The 19,379-nt window shown below is 32.0% G+C and overlaps 2 protein-coding genes and 1 long non-coding RNA gene across 5 annotated transcripts in view; 1 reads left to right on the top strand and 2 right to left on the bottom strand.

The window, feature by feature from the left end:
• The window catches only part of LOC140047254 (uncharacterized), an 81,984-nt gene extending 72,470 nt beyond the window's left edge, over positions 1 to 9,514 (top strand). The window contains exon 3 of the long non-coding RNA XR_011844919.1: positions 7,426 to 9,514. This is a non-coding gene — a long non-coding RNA (uncharacterized lncRNA). The remainder of the gene's footprint in view (positions 1 to 7,425) is intronic.
• Positions 1 to 10,213, bottom strand: part of LOC140047252 (uncharacterized) — a 40,798-nt gene extending 30,585 nt beyond the window's left edge. Inside the window, exon 1 of one of the 2 annotated variants that reach the window (XM_072092160.1) lies at positions 10,196 to 10,213. The gene's annotated coding sequence lies outside the window, so the exon portion shown is untranslated. Of the gene's footprint in view, positions 1 to 8,268; positions 8,352 to 10,195 lie in introns of those variants that run through there. The other variant, XM_072092159.1, reaches the window with a different exon arrangement.
• Positions 10,214 to 13,776: 3,563 nt separating this feature from the next.
• On the bottom strand, positions 13,777 to 19,369 carry LOC140047239 (ubiquitin domain-containing protein 2-like). Of its 2 annotated transcripts, none has more exons than XM_072092139.1 (3): positions 19,159 to 19,369; positions 17,116 to 17,352; positions 13,777 to 15,156 (listed from the first exon to the last, which is right to left on the bottom strand). In XM_072092139.1, the coding sequence occupies exons 1-3, from the start codon at positions 19,232 to 19,234 to the stop codon at positions 14,768 to 14,770; spliced, it is 702 nt and encodes a 233-aa protein (XP_071948240.1). In that variant the 5' UTR covers positions 19,235 to 19,369; the 3' UTR covers positions 13,777 to 14,767. The 2 variants fall into 2 exon arrangements, with proteins under 2 accessions (XP_071948240.1, XP_071948241.1); XM_072092140.1 differs by having other exon boundaries at positions 19,189 to 19,369.
• Positions 19,370 to 19,379: the final 10 nt, after the last annotated feature.

Raw genomic sequence — 19,379 nt, 5'->3', positions numbered from 1 at the left:
CCATTTATCATATTGGCCTTTCAGGGAACTTTGATATTTACCTAAAAAAATCCTAGTTAAGCAGCAATCTATTTTGAGTAAAATTGATGTTAGTAGTAGAGCAGCAATTGTCAAGCAGTTATGTGACCTAGTTGGAGACAATGTTGTACCACTGGGAATATGTGATCTAGATTCAGAAACAAAAAAACTCGCTTGAATGTTCTCTTTTCATGTTTCATAATTAAACAAACATGTTCAAATCACCCACAAAGCTATTTGCCAAACAACTAAAGGATAATGATAACCTTTTGAAATGACAAAGGCAACAACAGGCCAATAAACCATGACATTAATGATCACTATCTTGATGTGGTTTTGCAATCTCATTTTGACAACAATGCACTTGAAAAAGATTCTGGTATTACTGTATGTATTAATCTTTTATTAACCTTTAAACCTGAACAATACACACGGTTGCTGTAGAATAAGGTACAAAGATGGAATAGTCATTTGATAATAGCCATTCACCAAAACGACAAGGGTTGAGATATGAACCAGTACACCGAGGGAACTCTTCCACAAGATGCAATGGGTTCTTTATAGTGCATACAAGGCACAACTCCCATTCACAGGGGATTAGCTACACTGAGAGTGACATGGGATCAGTGAAACGTCACTAATCTTAATATCTGTTCCTCAAATCCCACAACTCCCATTCACAGGGGATTAGCTGCACCAAGACCTGGAATCAGTGATACATCATTAATCCCAATATCTGTTCCTCAAAGCCTACTACTCCCATTCACAGGGGATTAGTTGCACCAAGACATGGGATCAGTGAGATGTCCTTAATCCCAATGTCTATTCCTTAAATCCCACAACTCCCATTCAAAATGTTTTGATGCAATATTCATGTGTTGCAAAGGATCACTATCAAGCTGTCAATTCACTTCCGATTAGGATGTCTTACTATGGGAATTGTGCTCACACCAGAAGATAAAGCAATAATCTTATTTTCAAGAGGGAGTAATGTACTTTTAACATGAATGTGAATCATTAAATAATTAGAACAAGTATGTACTTAACTCCATTCACTGCGATCTATTATTCATGAACTTAAAATCAACTATTGTGGCCTTGAAGTTCAAATTAAGTTTATTTGGCAAAAAGAATTACAAACTTTAAAATAAAATACACTGTTTATATTTTTTAAATACACAATGAACTTTAATACTGATGATGATGATTATTAAGAGCTTTTTATGAACTTATTGAGGTTTTTACTCACAATTCAAACATTAGGTTTTTTTTTTTTTATACTGACTATTAATTATCCCAGTAAAGTTCAATCAACAGTTTGTAACCTGTAAGATTGAGTGTACAATTCCACCACTAAATTATGCTAAATTCTGACACAAGAGGTTGGTATCCAGTATTTTATCATATTTGAGTAAGTGTATGATCTCCTTAATTTTCCCCAAATTTCATAGTTAATACCCTTGGTCTATTAGAACAATCAGAACAAAAATGTATATGCTATCCATGTAAAATATGTTTGTAAATGAGAAGGAGCCACTAAAGAATATAATTTTTAAATTAAATATTCACTCTGTACAATTCATTTTTCCTTTATTGAACATAAAATGTTGATTGGTACAAATTTCAAATAAATCCATTTTAAAATATTATCCTTTAAGAAAAAAATCTATAATTTAAACAGTCAAGAACGACATAGATTTCAATCTGTCATACAGGTAATAATTATTTATTTGAATAAATTGTTATCAATGTGAGGGTCAAATGATAACATCATTAGTGGAGTTAATTAGCAGTTAATTAAATCTAAGTAAACATGGAAGAAGGAAAAGAGTCTTATTTCCTCATTTGAACTATTTTGAATTATTAACATTTTTTGGTATTTAGCATTCTGCTCTGTGTTAAATTGTTTAAAAAAAATTATGTCCATTTTTTCAAAACAAAATTGTAAAAAAATGAAACATAAATACCGGTGAGTTAAAATGGCATTCTCAAAAAAATCTAATTGCTGTAGAAGTATTAAAACACAAAATCTAAAAAAACTTTTTCTAATTTTCATTCAAATAGAAAGAAAACACAATATTTGCCTAAATAGTTGTAGTAGATTTATTATAAACAAACAAGATAATTTTACATGAAAAATTCTTCACAATTTTTTTTTATATCTATATCCTGTTTTTTAAACAAACAAGATAAAGTCAACATATACTTACATTAAACCTTTTAAATCTATTCATTAGGACGTTTAATGACAGATTATTTCATAGCAAATTACAGTAGCCTAAATCCTGCAATATTAGGAATCGTTTAATATATTTTGAATAACAACAAAAACAATAATCTGTCTAGCAATAGAAATAATAAAGAATACTGTATTAATACCCAACATTGTATAATACCTTGGCATTTGAAGAAGTATAGTGTCATTATCAATAGATTATCCTTTTTTTTGTATGTATTGAATGAAAGCCAAAATTAAAGGACCCGTACAAAAATATATTAATTTAAAACTTTAAAAAAATGTTTAAGCATCAACAAATCTTTATGACCTTTCATAAACTGTACTTTCTGTAATATGATACATTATATTTTAATGTTAATCATAATAGTTCCTGATTGTGCTCGTAGCCAACCATGTTCGTGAGTAAGTTTTTTAGCAGCTGGTATATGATTTCCTTACAAACGTGGCAAGGTAGGCTATATTATGTGTCCGCTAAATGAACTTCATAGTTTACTGTATGTTACCGAACTAAATAAATTACAGTGTATGATGTAGAAGAACATCATTTTACATTACACTATAAAGCAGCTGATACACGTGGTAGCATTTGAGGAACAAACTCCTCCCCCTTTTGACAGCTGAAAGTAAATTATGAAATCTATTCTTGGTCATGTTTTGCCCTACACTGACGTAATTTGTACTTAAATACCAAGTACATTTGAGAATACTTCAGAAAAAAGTAGCCTGGCGAAAGCTTGCGCTGATGGCTAGTGGGTTAGATTCGAGACCAAGTAAGCAGCGGGTACTGCACCAACAGGGTTGTAGTTGTATTTGACTACTGTGGAGTAGCTTTGTGTCAGGGAGTTAAATACAATTGACTATTCTTAATATTATTAATTGTTAGCGCTTTCCTGTTCTATACGTACAATTTATTATATTAATTTTTTATAATTCTGACTTGAACAGCAAAAACTATGTGTACAAACAAGTATATTGACTAGAAACATATTAAACATTTAGAGCCTCAAAAAATGTTTCATGATCTTTGAGTGCTTTCTGGAATATGATACATTAGAATATTCTTTAATGTAATCATAATAGCCAAAAGAAGAATGTCTATTGTTATATAATATAATGATGGACCAAAGCATCAGTACTGTATTCAGTAACACTCCTGTAGCTGTCAATAGAGAGAAATGGCGAACCGCGATGACGTCACTCAAATTTCACCGAGTGGGTATAGATTGTAAACAAACCATTTCGCCACATGTTTTTGTATGGGAAATTCCGATGGGTTGAGTTAAAAAAGTAGGTAGAAAAGAACGTTTAAAACACACATAATAGCAGTATCTTTTTTTTTTTGCAACCCCTTAACGATTTTAATGTTATATGGGCAAATCTTAACATATTTTATTTTAATTTGGATTGAATTAAGACGCGTTTTTGTTATATACTGTACCCAGCTCTAGGCCCTAGATAGTTGGCCTGTATATGCTGTAGTACCTCGAGTACTCGAGCCTAGCACGGATTATCGGTTATTATAATAATAATAATAATAATCATAATAATAATAATATTGGAAATTCGTTATTGCATACTGTACTACTACTACTACTACTTTAGCTAGGGTGCTGCTAAGCCTCTCCTAGCATAGCTAGGTAGTAAGACTAAATAGAGCATCTCTAGTAGATGTAGGCCTAGCATTAGTTTCAGCTTGACAACTGCCATTTTGTTATGTGGCTAGTGATGCTTCCTTCCTGCAGGGGGCTATCGCCAGTAATGAATACTTGATAACACCATTCTACTATAATATTATAGGCCTAGTCTAATGTAGACCTACAGATATGAGATATTTTTAGGAATATGATTATGAATGATGGATGACTTTTATACATAACAAGAATTATGAGCGTTACAGCAACAACATTGGTTAGACGACGCCATATTCCCGTGTATAAACATAGGAAATGTGCCGCCCTCAACGGTTTGTTATGATTTTATACCCACTCGGATTTTAGACGCCGGTTCGCCATTTCTCTCTATTATCATTAGAAAATAATACTTCTGTAAAAATGAGTGGGCCATAGAATGAAAAAGAAAAACAATTTTAATACCATGGTTTATGAATGCCGCATACAGCAGGGTAGACCCTCTATTGTACTACTGTAAATGCTAATTAATGTATTATCAGTAATAAGTAATTAGTTTTTACAGTACAATAACTTAGAAGATTGCAATAACATAGAAGATTGCAATAACATGAATATGATTAATTTGCATTTAGATATTAATATACAAGACAATTATGTAGGTATAATATAGCACAGTAAAAGGTTTAATCAACTTTGATACCTATTAATGCATTATTAAAACATTTTAAACAAACAGTTAATTTTCATTTCATTTATTTATTCGGCATGAAAAATGTTCTAGGACCCCAAAAGCAACGAAGTCACCATAACATGATATGTCTGTTGACTTCAAAAGAACTTACAGTAAACTACATAGAATTATTTATCAAAATACAATACATTTAAAAACAAATAAAACTGGTAAAATAATAAGTTTTTAGAACATTTGAAATTGAATGCTGGACGGACTCTTAGATTATCTGATGATTTTTTTACTCTCTGTTCCACGCATAGCTACTAAAACCTTTGGTCATAAATCGTTTTCTTTTGCAGCGCCCACACTTCTGGAATTCATTCCCCCCACAAATTAAACACTGCTCTTCTGTTGCCTTATTTATATTTTGTACCTTGGTCTTTGAATTGACGATTTATAAATTTTGATAATAATAATAATAATACTAATAAAGTATAATGCTACAATATTAATAATGTTAACTCACCATAGACAAGATTCTCACTTCTTAGCTATCATATCAACAAAATTGGTCATTTATGTACAGTATGTAAAACAACAGTTAGTAAACTGTCGTCATCAGAGCCAAATTAGACCTATAATGGTCAGAATGAATACTGCCATGATGATTCAGTTCAGTGCTTCGTGAATGCACAGACCTTGTTATATTTTATTAGTGGATCTACTTATTTGAATGGGAAGGAAGTTACCCAGTCACAATATAACATGTTAGCTAGCACACAAAATTCTTCAGCCTCTACACAGTACGGTCATAAACACTGCCAATTAAGAAATATTTTTAAAATGTACATTCCAAAATCTATAGAAATGAGAAGAATGTATGTTTATGTTATTTTTTAATGTAAAAAATTGACAAATGTTTGCATTACATAATGTATGCATCACATTATTTAGTACATGACAATCATTCTTATTTTTTTAGCCTAAGAAACTAATTTAGACAAACAGTCTTGCATTCTCACTTCTGAGGACGATTGAAGTATATTGATCGAAACGGTTCTTTTCAGAACTACTGTACACTGTACATGGTGGTGTGCCGAAAACTTTATTCTACTACAACATATTATTGATTTCCCCATTCAAATCTTCAAACAATATAATATAATTTAGATAACATTTGAACACCTCATTTGGAAAATGCCTAATCAGGGGACAACCCACTAGACTAATCTTATAACAATAGGTATTCATACACAAAGTCAAATTTACTTACAGTAATTACTAGCCTACAGAGCAGGGTACATCAAACTCTAGTCTTACTGTACTTAGCTAAACATCTCCGACCTGAATCATGGGGTTGGCAGAAAAGTATGTCTCAAGACATCATGATTTGAACTTCAGTGAATTTGTCACTGTTGGTATTTTACAAAAAATATTCATTAAAAAACTGATTACCCAAGATTTATTAAGCAAATTTATAATAATATTTGAAAAATGTTGAGAATTTGTGCAAGTGTGTATTAGGTCAGTATTATAGGAAAAGAAGGTAATTAAAAACCTAGACAGATATAACCACAAATTCTGCTACAGCAGGGTTGACCTTAGCACCTACCATCAATTGATACAGTAGTCTAATCAGCTTTTTGTTTTGAAATATTAGGTGAACTACTACAGATATATTATGGCCACTTGTAATCTATACTTGCTATATAAACCACCCATAAGTTGCCTTTGTTGTTAAACATAGGCATTGTAGATGCTGAAATTATAGTCACATGTATTTAATTGTTATCCATAATATTATGAAAACATTGCAAGAATTGAACTACTGGTATGGAATAGCACTTTTTATCATGCATTTATTTAAAAATATTTATTTGGTGTGTACTGTACTGTATTGTACATTTGTTTTAAATAAACAAATTCTGAAGAACATTACTGTTCATTTCTTGTAAGGCAGCATTGAGTGCAAACATAGAGATAATATCTCTATGGTGCAAATAAAGTACAAATTGGATCTATTTTTATATTCTTTTTCTATTTTTATTTATTTCCACAATACATACTGTAACAACATATATTAATACAATTTAACATAATGATAAACTAGTTAGTTAATAGATAAACTTGCATACATATACAATGAAAAAAGGAGTTCAGTTACTGTATGTGGATGTCAGACTTTAAGTTTGACCCACTCCAACATTAAATACTCCAGTGAAAGTTAAGATCCTATTAAAATGCATCCGCTATCATAGTTTTCAAAACCCATCTTTTTTCTTTGTAATTTCTTTTTGTTTTTTCTCTCAGTCTCAGTGCTTTGGGACAATCTTTTGATTTTATAAGCGCTATATAAACCGAACAACATTACATTACAAGGCTCATAAGATGGGGAGGGAGATGTACTTTTTGTAACCATTCATCTGCTACAGTCTGGTGTGTAAACATGAATACTTTCAGAAAATGTTTTTTAACAAAAATTTAGGGGGTACTGCCACCTCAACAAAGTCATGTGATTTACGAGATCTATTAAAATTGATTAAAATAGCTAAAGTTGCGGAAAGTTCATGTCACTGCATACAGTAGAGAATGTTTTTCTTTTTACAACTTTTTCTCACCTTTGATATTCGTTACCTATAGAGTTACCACCGGTATTGTATTTGCTCTGTAAACTTTTATTTTTTCTTTTTTGAAAATTATGAAATAAAACTATTAAAATTCAAACTTGTCCTTGAATAATTCAGGATCAAAAGCAAGTCTCCATTCAGTCATGTAACTGGAATTTTTATAACAACATTTTGTACTTTATTTTAAAAATAATAACATTTTTTTTTGTAACATACTTCTCTCTTTTTGTTTTTCAGAAACAATGCCTTCAAAGACGAAAATAAAATAATGTTGATGACATAAACAGGAGGTATATTTCAATTAAATGTTATAGTTTCGCCCGAGATTTTTCACCATTTTCTGTCTACGTTGGAACATCTGACAACCGTTTTCGTACAATGTGTTTTTATTTGGTGGAATATTTTATGTAGGCCTCCTCTACATACATGTCTATCTAGTCTACCCTATTTATTAAGTATTTATATAGTTGGAAATTGCTAATGTACATACTTAACTTAATTACAGTATAATATAATTATTTCTATAGTTTCTCCACATTCTAGGTCTAAATTCTTTGCAACAGTACAGTAGGCCTACATCATATTAATTAGGCTTAGTAGGCCCAGGCCCTACACTAGGCTATACATACAACCTTTTCATATCATCATGCAGAACACAATACATTTAAATTAGGCCTAGGCCTACATTAATGATTTAAATACTCACTCCTCTGCTATGTATGCAAAGCAAATTTAACTTTTAATTTCTGTAAAATGCATGTTATAAATGCAAACAAAAGGCTAAATAGAGTCGAAATACCAACAAAAAAACACGGCTTCTGCAATGGCCTTGAACACCACCATCTTCATAAGCCTAATGCGTGCAAGTTCATGTCGGGTCACATACAAGGCCACCCAAAAAACCAAGTGGACATTATGCCTAGCTAGCCTACATGGATAATGGGTCGCTTACAACATGGCTTAGCTATGCTGACCACATTCGATGTACAGTTGTAAAGTTGCTGCTTTTTCAGATTTTAAAACGTATGTTACAATATTATATACATTGGCACATTATAGACAAAATAGTTAATTACCTACCCAACCAAAAAAAGTCTTCTAGAATCTCAAATATTTCTCCTGAATCGGTCAAAGCACACGACATTGCCCTTCCCCGATCTTCTTTTTTTGCATTAGGTTGGGTCATTTCAGTATGGCGGCATAGCAGCGCAAGTCGACTCCCTAGCTTACTAATATTTTAACAAATAATATGATTCGATTTGTTATCCGCAACACAGCGAAGCCGAAATGCTATTTTAAATTAGATATACCTTTCATTCATTCATTAATTTCAATCCAAAAAATGTTCATTACATTAATCTATGAATCGTTCATTTATCCTACTCTATTTATCATATTAAGTTTATACATAGTTTTTTTGTTCGTCTCTAACACTAACCCTTATTTAATTTTTTTACATAATTATACGATAGATTAAAACGAAAATTGTGCGTGTATGTCACTATTTTTGGAATGCTTAAATAAATGCCGCTCAATGTGTATATATAATGTGTGTGCGCTTGTTTTTATTGATAAATATTTTTCATAATTTAATTAATTAAAATTGAAAACGAAACATGAAATTGATGGAAATGACGTACGTGGAGATGTTGTAGTACACTTGTCATTAATGTAATGCTAATGTAAGTTGCTTTTATTGATTCTTGGAAACTGTTTTTATGTTTTATTTGAACTAAAGTAATTTGTTAAAAGTTCACGATCGGTTGTCGAACCTGTTCAAGGTTTGCCTTTCTCTGCAACCCACCACTTTTTTTTACCGATATCAATATCATATAAAATTATTTATTATTGTGCAAGTCATCACCTAATAAATAGCCTTTTGCTATAACACATCATTAACATCTATTAAACAATGATAATCAAATTAATATTGAGTGCGACTTGTTTTTATCCCCTCCACGCTCTCATGATAATGATGATAATCAGTGTGCATTCTATTTGTTTCATATCAATTATCATGTAAGTCGTAACAGGTCTAAATATTTTGTCAACAATATGTTTATCTTTAATTAATGGATACGTAATTTAAATTTCTATCGACCAGAGATTCCGAAATAAAAGATTTGATTGAATAACTATGACATTAATGATGTTGATGACGACAAAATCATGTTTATAAGTTCCCATTCCAAAGACGAACCAGAGAGTTGTTGATTAACAATCTCGGCCTCCTGGACGAACGTTATGGGAAATCTACTGCATAAAAATGATAGTTGTTTTGTGTCAAGACAGTACCTGAGACACATCAGCTGTGTGTACCATGATGGATTATTTCATATTTAATACCGATTTAGTATTTGAAACGGGAATACAATACGCTTTCTGTTTATCTGAATTACTATGATCTTGCTTCATGCCAAGTGTCACTCAAAAATCATGTTTACAATAAACATAAACATGATAGACAGGGCACAATACGATACCACGAATATAGTCATAATTTAACGGGCGAGCTAAAATGTTGTTACACAGTTTAAACAATGTTATAGGCCTACAATGTGCGTTCAAACACTGATGGTACATGCGTATTGATAAAATGGTACGTACGCGCGTTTAAAAACTGAAATGGTACGTTAAGCCTTGTCTACACTATCAAACTTTATTTGTCAAAAATATATATATGGCATTGATGCTTAAATATGGTAGTGATATGACATCATCGTGTACATATGGACACAACACATTTTGTTTTGACACATAAAGATTGATAGTGTAGACAAGGATTTACGACGGTTCGCAACCGGGTTCGCACAACATTGCGGAAGCTTTGGAGGTATACACCTCCATGGGGAAACTGTGACCTCCATACATCATTTCTAGTATTTATCTCCCTAACGCTAGGCCCTACATGTCCTTGTAGACAATTGATATTAAATCTTGTTGAAAAATATATTCTATTTCGTTTAGAAATAATTTGTAAATGAAAAAAAAACTCTGATATTTTTACCTTCGTAAATAACGGATCTTCTTTCGTATGATTTGGTCTCCAGGCCAGCGTTGACCAGTCGTTTCCTAAATTAGCCTTAGAACGTACAGCTGCAGGGACGGCATAGAACATCGTAATTCAAACGACGATTTTAATATAACAAATGATAGATTGTCTCTGCACATAACAAGCACCCAGCAAATTCAGAATTTCAGTTCATGATAATGATGATGATGACACGAGCCGATTTCCATAACGCGGTCCGTTACCGATTAGTGGATGTTCGTCAAACGACCTTTTACTGTATGCTGCTAGTTATATTGTGGATACACCATATAATATTATGATGTTCTTTTAAATTTAGATTAACTGATGGGTCGCTATGAGATGATACTGTAACTTGCTCTTCAGTATCACAGCGAATCAGCTGGACACAGAGTGTATATTTGGTCTAACACAACTATTAATCAATTGTTTAATCGACCGTGTAAACAGGCTCTTGTTTTACCATATTGTAACAACTCATGAAAAAATACTATTATGAAAATAATGGAGAGAGTAATATTAAAAGTATGGTTGTTATAACTTTATATGTTTCCAAATTCTCGTCGATATAGTCACGACGTAACCATTTTCCAAAAAGGGGGAAGTGCGAAAAAAATGTGAAATAAGTACAATGTTCGTTTTTAAAAAGTACAATAATAATAGTAACAATACACAGAACATTAATTTATACTTTACTGATCATTTGGATTCTGATAAAAGAATTTGACTTAATAAACAACGCGCGCGTTAAAACGTTGATAATACAGCGGATAATTTACGCGCGCGTAAACGTGTTACTTCATGCCGGCGTCATTGACCACATGCTTCTCACAATCAGTTACATTGATCTTGATGTCACGTAATACGTTGTTTCATTGTAGAACATTGTCATGGGTTCATTTACTGTTTAATATGTTATGGATCCTTCTGTCGTTAAAACATGATGATTTATCTTAATTATGTAAGCTATCATGTGAAGGACAGTTCACCCACACACATACGTATAAATGAAACCTGCTCTTTTGATTCTGGTTGAGTAATGAGGAACATTACGGGTCTTCTTGAGTAGTTTCAATTAGCGTATGCTCTGGGGGAAGAAATTATAATTTGGTAAAATTACATTATGGAGACGAGATCTCGGATACTGCAAAAAAAAATCAAATTTGGAACGTACAACATGTTTTCATCCCGGTTTTCATGCGATTTATTAAGTCATTTCGTGTGGTTCGAAGACTATGCGAGAAGAGCGGTGCAATGATGATGACGAGAGAATAAAGGCAAAAAAAAAGTTATCATAAAAATAATGATAATGTGAGATGACGCGGTGCTGACGTGATGATCGATCCAAAGGACGGATACGTCAATCAAAATATTACAGTCAATTTTTATAGCTTATGGATGTATGTTAAACCTATTTATAATGGATATAGCTCACATTTTACGAATAATTATAACAATTATGCGACAATGTCAATTTACGTATACAGGTTCATTGAACATTGCATTAAAAAGACAAGTCGTAGTAAATATTAAAAACATTCTATTGTGTTTGTGGCTGTTTAATGTGTTTGTTTTTGTCTAAAATTCATCCACTTGCATTTGATTAATATTAAGATGTATTCGTCAGCTTCATGTAAAATAAAATTGTTTATTTCAAATACAGATGGATGCTAATTTAATTCGAATATCATAATTTATCTAATCACTCAATGCTATCAATGAAATGTAGGCTACTGGATTAAAGTTTGCCACCTTCCTTTTCTTTAACAACTTAAGGAGCCCATTAATGATTTCACATATCGCACATAAAATAACCATCATGTATTATTAAACAAATTAACATTAAAGCAACTGCACTAGTAAAATGAATGAACAATGACGATATCATAATTTGTAATTATTATTTCCTCCTAATTTGTTTACAGTACAGTAGTATATTAAGTACTACATGATATATTATAATATCAGCTCCCTGATAATAATTTAAAGAACCTAACCTTCAAAATATTGAACGCGAGATGGCGCTATTCATAAATTTTAGTGTTTTTATAAGAACATTTTGATTGAATTCACTGCCATTTAAAAACAGTATACAATTTGTAAATACCGATTTGAATGACCATAAAAGATGGATTAAAATAACTAAAAACTAAATGATGTATAACTAATGTACTTAATGTTGAAATCATTCTAAATGAGATACATATGTATTAAATCAGGACAAGACAGAGGCTCCGAGGGGGATGCTGTGACAACTAGAAGATTAAAAGCAATTTATCATTTATTAAACTCAGTCAGGGCCTGATAAAAGGGAAGCGCTAGGAATACATGCTCAGCTAAAACAAAATTGTTCAATATATGTTAGCACTCCTGTCTGTTTTTTTAAAAAATTCTCGATCTTTACAGTGTGTGAAATATTATGTGAAATATGGTATGAAATAAAAAGTGACATTATTAATTTGATGCAATTCTGGATACTAAAGATGACAGAAAAAATGTTTCAAGGTGTGGTATGGCAACGGTGGGGTGTCTGCAAACCTACCTTTACTAATAAAGAAAAGTAATAATTAGAGGAGGCACTTAACTCCACAAAAAAAAATCAATAGCAAAAAATGCAGTGTATTGAAAAATTGTGTCTTATTTTTAAAAAAATCATAAAACCATGGTAGCATCACTGTTACTGTTCTTGAAGACACATGGACTTCATTGACGGATACTTAGTTCTTAAGCAAACCTTAGCAAAATGCTACAATCATTCAAGACCATCAATGTTAATACCGTATTAGAAGTACAACATTTGATGATGGTGGTCTTTGGCATCGTTTATCTCTCCTAAATTCTATACTATACAGAGACTAAACACGATGGAAACATACTTCCATAATGCAGCTAGTAATCAGCGCAAAGTTGTGTTGATCTAACCGGTTACCAATTTATACACCTGGGTGGAGAGAGGCAAACGTAAGTAAAGTATCTTGCCTATGAATACAAGCAATGCGGCAAGAGTGGGATTCGAACCACGATCTCACGATCAGTAGTACAACACACTGCGCCACACACCCTTGCTAATTCTCCACTATCATGTTTTATCTCACACTGAACTGAATATAAATGCAAAAAAATCATTCATGCATTTATCATGATGGTATTAATGTTTCTCTGTCGCAGAATAGAGTGAGGGAGGACGACCAGGCTGCTTCTCTGATAGAGGTCAGAGGTCATGAGTAAATACTCCAATTTACTATAGCTTATTCAAAAAAAAAATTTCATCATCCATTTTCCTAAAGCTGTCTACACTATCAAACTATTTTTACAAAAAAGTGCGATGTGCACAAATATTGTAGTGACATGCCCAAATATGATAGTGATATGCACAAATATGGTAGTGATATGACATCATGTCCATATATGGGCATGTCACATTGTGTCACATAAAGTTTGATAGTGTAGACAGAGCTTAACTTGTCCCCAAATCTTTATTAAGCAGGTTGGAGGAAAGCTTCTGCAATGCAAGTATTCCAAATAATTAGTACAGTACATACATATCATACAGAAATTAATATTATAGTTTATTTTTTTTTTCACTTTACATTGCATTATACATTTAACATCAAATCCATTTTATGTTTTCAAAACATGTAAAAGTAACTAAATTTACCTCTAAAACGAGTACATAAAATAAACAATCACAGAAATACTATATAGACAAACGATTTCGGGCCCAACCCCAATTTCTGCTTTGATTGTTCTTCCCTATTTTATAGAAATTATTACATTAAAATATATATATATATATATTTATAATAAAATCCCTAGTCATTTTGGAATTTATAAAATAGGATAAATAGTAGAAAATTCAGTACTAATTCCCCATATTCTTTTTTATTCAAAAAACTTGCATCTATGCAATTTTGAATGCTTACATTTATCTCAAATATTACCGAATAACATACAAAAAATAACTAAAATTTATTTTATATTGTTTTTATATATTTTTGTGTCCAAGAAAGGGAATCCTTTACAAATATAACATCTGGGCTGGATCCAGGCTTTAATTAGTTTTTGCTGAGGTGGTGGCCACCGCTAGACAAGAAGCAGTTCAGACTCGGTTATACCTTCCCCGAGAGCTGAGAAGCCTTCACTCATACCTGCAGCTTCCACTAAACTTTGCTACTAAGTTGTATCTATACAATAACATCTCCATGTTCATTCTCTATAAAATCCAACTTGGGCTTGTCATAAATGTCCTGGAAAATCTGGCTTCTAGAATTCATTTTAAAAAGTAGGAAAATAATTGTGGGATGACCTTAAAAAAGTTTCAGTTTCATGGAGTTCATTTCCAAGAAATACAAAGAATAAAGATAATTTGTGCTGGTGAAAATTAATTCTACTATGGCAGTTAGCTCGCTTGTCTGTCACACATGTGATGGGCAAACCTGGCACAAAAACCTTGCTGTTTGAATGAAAATTATAAAAGCACTTTTATGAAACGTATGTATTTTCAAGGGATTTGGTCGTTGGATGTCGTGTTCGATCTACAAGCCAACGTTAAGCATCAACCGGTGTTGGATTAGCCTGCGAAACAATAACTTGTATTATAAAACCCTTAGGAATCTTAATCTCCTCGATTTTTATCTTGTCCGTGAGAAGTTTACCGGAGTAAAACCATCGCTGATGATGGGGGTCAATGCCCTCGGTTTGCTGTAGGCGACGTTTCACGTGTAAAACTGTATCAGTGGAACGTACACTTAGTTTGATTTCTTTACCGAGTGAAAGTCTTAATTTAAGAATGGCCTCCACGCCACCTTCAGGGTCGCATTCTGCCCCTGTTGCGTCCGATTCACTATTGTCATCTACCATATTGATAGGTGGGCTTAAGCAGTATACAGGTAGTATATAGCGATTACCTAACTCGTCGTAACAGTCTGTTAGTGATCCTGAAAAAAAATATATATATATATTATTTATTATTTTATACCATTGGGTGGGAAATAGTGTGTACGGTTGAAGTTCGCCTCTGTTTTATTCGTTTGAATTGACTGCCAAAAAAAAAAAATTGTGCAGAAATGCAGTTGATATAAAAATTATTTTTGTAATCCATTTTGAAATAAACAATCTATTCAGTGTTATTCAGCAGATCCCAGTGGACTGAAAAACGTGCATAAGTTGAAATGAATGTCCAGGGTCATATAAAACTGACCATGTCCATTTCAACTACCACTGGTACCAAGGTTGAGCTAGTATTCTTATTAACCACAAAGACACTTTGTTAAATTGTGAACAGATTCTAATTTCTGCCAAATAATTCCTTAAGGAACCACGTCAATCAAAGTGTGATAAATCTGAGGGATTTATTATAAAAATTGATACTTTTAATCATTTTAAACTAAACCTCAAAATGTTTACAAATTTTGTTAATTAGTGTAGTGTGTATAAATAACAACGTAAAACTAAAACATTCTGTAATTCTAGATAAAATAATTATAACCATTAAATCATGCTAAATCTATGTCATGATTTTTTTTATACAATATAAAGTTTACAAGGACATTAGAATAAAATAGTTTTATGGTTAAACTGAATGTTTCGAATTTATTGTATAATTTCACCTTACTGGTTTATATTAAGACTGATTGATTTAAGGTTGATTTATAGAGTTTAAAGAATTAAGTTTGCACCTCATAAGTTTACTTACTATATAAGGTAATAACTAATAATATATGCACTGTACTTGATTAATATTTTAAATTAAAGTTTATTAAACTTTAATATAACTTTTTTGTATTACTTTTTAGTATAATATTCAATTGTTAAAATATACCAAACTAACTTTTTGGGAAGTGATGCTGAACACATTCTCAAAGATACGCATTTATTTTTAATGATTATATTTTACATATATATATTTTATTTTGCATGAATATTAACTTAATAATTTTAATATTTGAATTTTATATATTTTTAATATTGTAAATGAACATTTTTTTACTGATGAGGAAATAAAAGTGGGTTGAACCTACATAAGACAAAAAAAGAAAATGTTTATGTAAATTGATGTTTTAATGTAAATTTTATATTTCAAGTTCTATTTTCTGTAGAGAGCCAAGTCAGCTGTAGTGTAGCCTGTTGGAGCTACCCTTGTAATAAAGTTGAAAAAATAGATAAATAATAGTTTAATCAAAATTGTATGGCATAAGCCTTGGACTTGAACAACCAAGACGACAAGAAAAAGATCATGCCAGAGAGGGGGCTCAATATTCGTACTGGTTCCTAGAAAAAGAACCGTTCGCAACAGGGTTTGCAATAACACTGACAACTAGATTTAAAGGTAGGACCCCTGTAACAATGGGTATAGCATCCAGTATAATCTCTGCTAAAACTACTGTATGTGTTAATTCGTGACATTGGACATGGACTTAAACCACTAATTTTACCCATTTTTACCGTCATTATCCACACTTTGATAACTCCCTCACAAGAGATGTGCTGGGTTGTATAAAATGCAATTTCATACTGTATATACACTAGTCTGCTGTTTTATCCGATTTTTAAAATTTTTTTTTTTACCATATTTATTGAGGGTGATCCATCCAGCAATTGCTGATCATTAGGGACCCTCATAGGTTCACAAGACAAACATATACAAAAGATGCTCTACAAAAAAGTCTTATTACAAGACTTTGGGAGTGGATTCTATTTTTTTCCTTAGAAAAAATCCTGACATGTGACGGGACTTGAACCCAGGACCCTTGCAGTGGTAGCCAAGCATCATAACCACAACTTTTAACTACAGTATGAAAGAGAGTCTTGAACCTGACACGATCTCATGACTGTATTTACTGTATTATGCATATTTCCGAGAACGTAAAAATATGTACAAGTAGTGGGTAACTTACCACTAGGACATGTTATACTTGCTCCATCAACAATAGCTTGTGCCAAATCAAAATCATTTGTTTCCAGAGCGGTTGCTGCTCCTAACAGAGCATCCCATATTTCTTTCCTGCCTTCGTAGCATGGTGCAGTTTCCCAGAATTCATCACGTTTACTCCTTAACTGTCCACTTGTGAGGGGTACATCACTTTTCCACTTAGGGCTTTCTTTCTTTAATGGTTGATTTCGTCCTATAGGCACTTGATGGAAAAAATATTTATGAAGTAATATTTACATTTAAACTTGAAAAGGGTTAAAGTACAGTAATACGTAATTAGAATTAAATATTATACAAATAATGAATGTTTATGAGTGTAATGGTACAAATAATGAATGTTTATGAGTGTAATGGTACAAATAATGAATGTTTATGAGTGTAATGGTACAAATAATGAATGTTTATGAGTGTAATGGTACAAATAATGGCATGAGGAGATTGACATAATATAACCTTTTATCATTCACCAATGCCATTATATTTGTACCATTATACGAATATAAAACATTCATTATTTGTTTTATATAACATCTAAATATATTCCTTCATTTGAATCAGATTGATTGAATCACAATAAAAGATGTTTGTTATTGTTAACAAAATAGCGGCGCTGTTGTATTTTATGTTATGAATCACAGTAATTTTTGTAAATTTGTTTTCGTCTGTGTAACATTTTTGTTCCCATATGCTAAAAAAAGTAGCATTAAACGACCGTTCAATGGTGCGTACTACTACACATCACGTGACCCACAATCATCCAATGTCAGGAATTTATTTATGTTTTATATAAATATATATATCATCTTCCATTGGTTCTATACACCTCCCAGTACATAGTTTTAATTAAGTAAATTATTACTGCATTTACTTACAGAATCCAATTACATGAAATTGAATGTTATTGTAATTAACTTAATGTTATGAAATTTTTATTAAGTTCATTGTTGTTATGTGGCGAACGGATGGTAGAAAATTTCCATTAAAATATGAAATATATGTATATCTATGCTTTTAAATGTAATTTTGTCAAGATTATAAGAGAGCTTTTAATTTGCAACGACATATGACAGTATACGGATTATTATTTTTTATTCTTTATACTGGGTGACCTCTTCAGTCAAAGACTATTCTCCCAGAGGGTCCAGTTATGGTTCAGTGATTTGCAACAGTGGCTGTGTGTGAACTAGTACACCGGGGTAACCCCCTACTTGTCACGAAAGATGTACTAGGTTCTTTAAAGTGCACATGAACCAGATGTGTACACTGGACTTATGGTTTATAGTCCTTATCTAAGAAGACTCTATTCATATCACTAGAATCATGAAGCGAGTAAGGCTTTAACCCTTGCCGATTTTTTTTAACCGCTCAGCCACTCGCTTGCTCGGATTGTTTTGAATTTGTATTAGAATCTGCAAAAACTTTGTCACAGATTCGAGCGAGGGACCACCTCTCAATGTCCCTGAATGCGCACAATGAATTAAACATGACATAACTAGTTCCTAGCAAATCAAAAGCTCTTTATTTAAACTATTATTATCAACAATATTATATTAAATGAAAAATATTGCGAGACAAACAATGCATGTAAAATGATATAAAAACATTATAATATAAGTGCAAACATTGATGTTAGTAAATACACAGAAGGAAGAGGGGGTCACACCACTTAACAACATACTCAACAACATAATTATGTAACCTCACACTCAATCAGTAATAATAATATGTTTAATCAAGTTTATATAATAAAAAAAAATGAGTACTGTCACTAATAATATAAAAAACAATATTTCTGATTGATGCTGAACATGCAATAATATTAATAGGAATTTTATCCAGTTGTTCTACACATTCATGTGTAATATATGCTTTAATATTAACATTCAATTTAAAGACCTAGGCCCAACTAAATGAATGCCATTGTTATTTCACCACCAAATCACACAACAGACACAGTTGGATTTCACTGCACTGCGGGTCTCTCCAGGCCCTCCGTGGAAAATCTTACTCGAACCAACGGTTCCATCTGAAGATTCACCTCGACCATTCCCTGCATCGTTTGATGAGCTGAAACAGCCACCCATCTTGAAATGGGTGTTTTCTCCCCGTTATCCCAGCAATCAAGATGTTACTTTTTTCTTCTTTACATATAGTATTGGGGCTAGGCTAGTAGGCCTATTGATTAAATCTATTTGTATTTTTCTGCTACCAAAACAGTTCATTAGGACA

The sequence above is a fragment of the Antedon mediterranea genome, chromosome 4, assembly GCF_964355755.1.
Source record: "Antedon mediterranea chromosome 4, ecAntMedi1.1, whole genome shotgun sequence".
NCBI lineage: Eukaryota > Metazoa > Echinodermata > Crinoidea > Comatulida > Antedonidae > Antedon > Antedon mediterranea.
The sequence above is the reverse complement of the archived record's forward strand: the minus strand, read 5'-3'. Positions and strand labels throughout refer to the sequence as shown.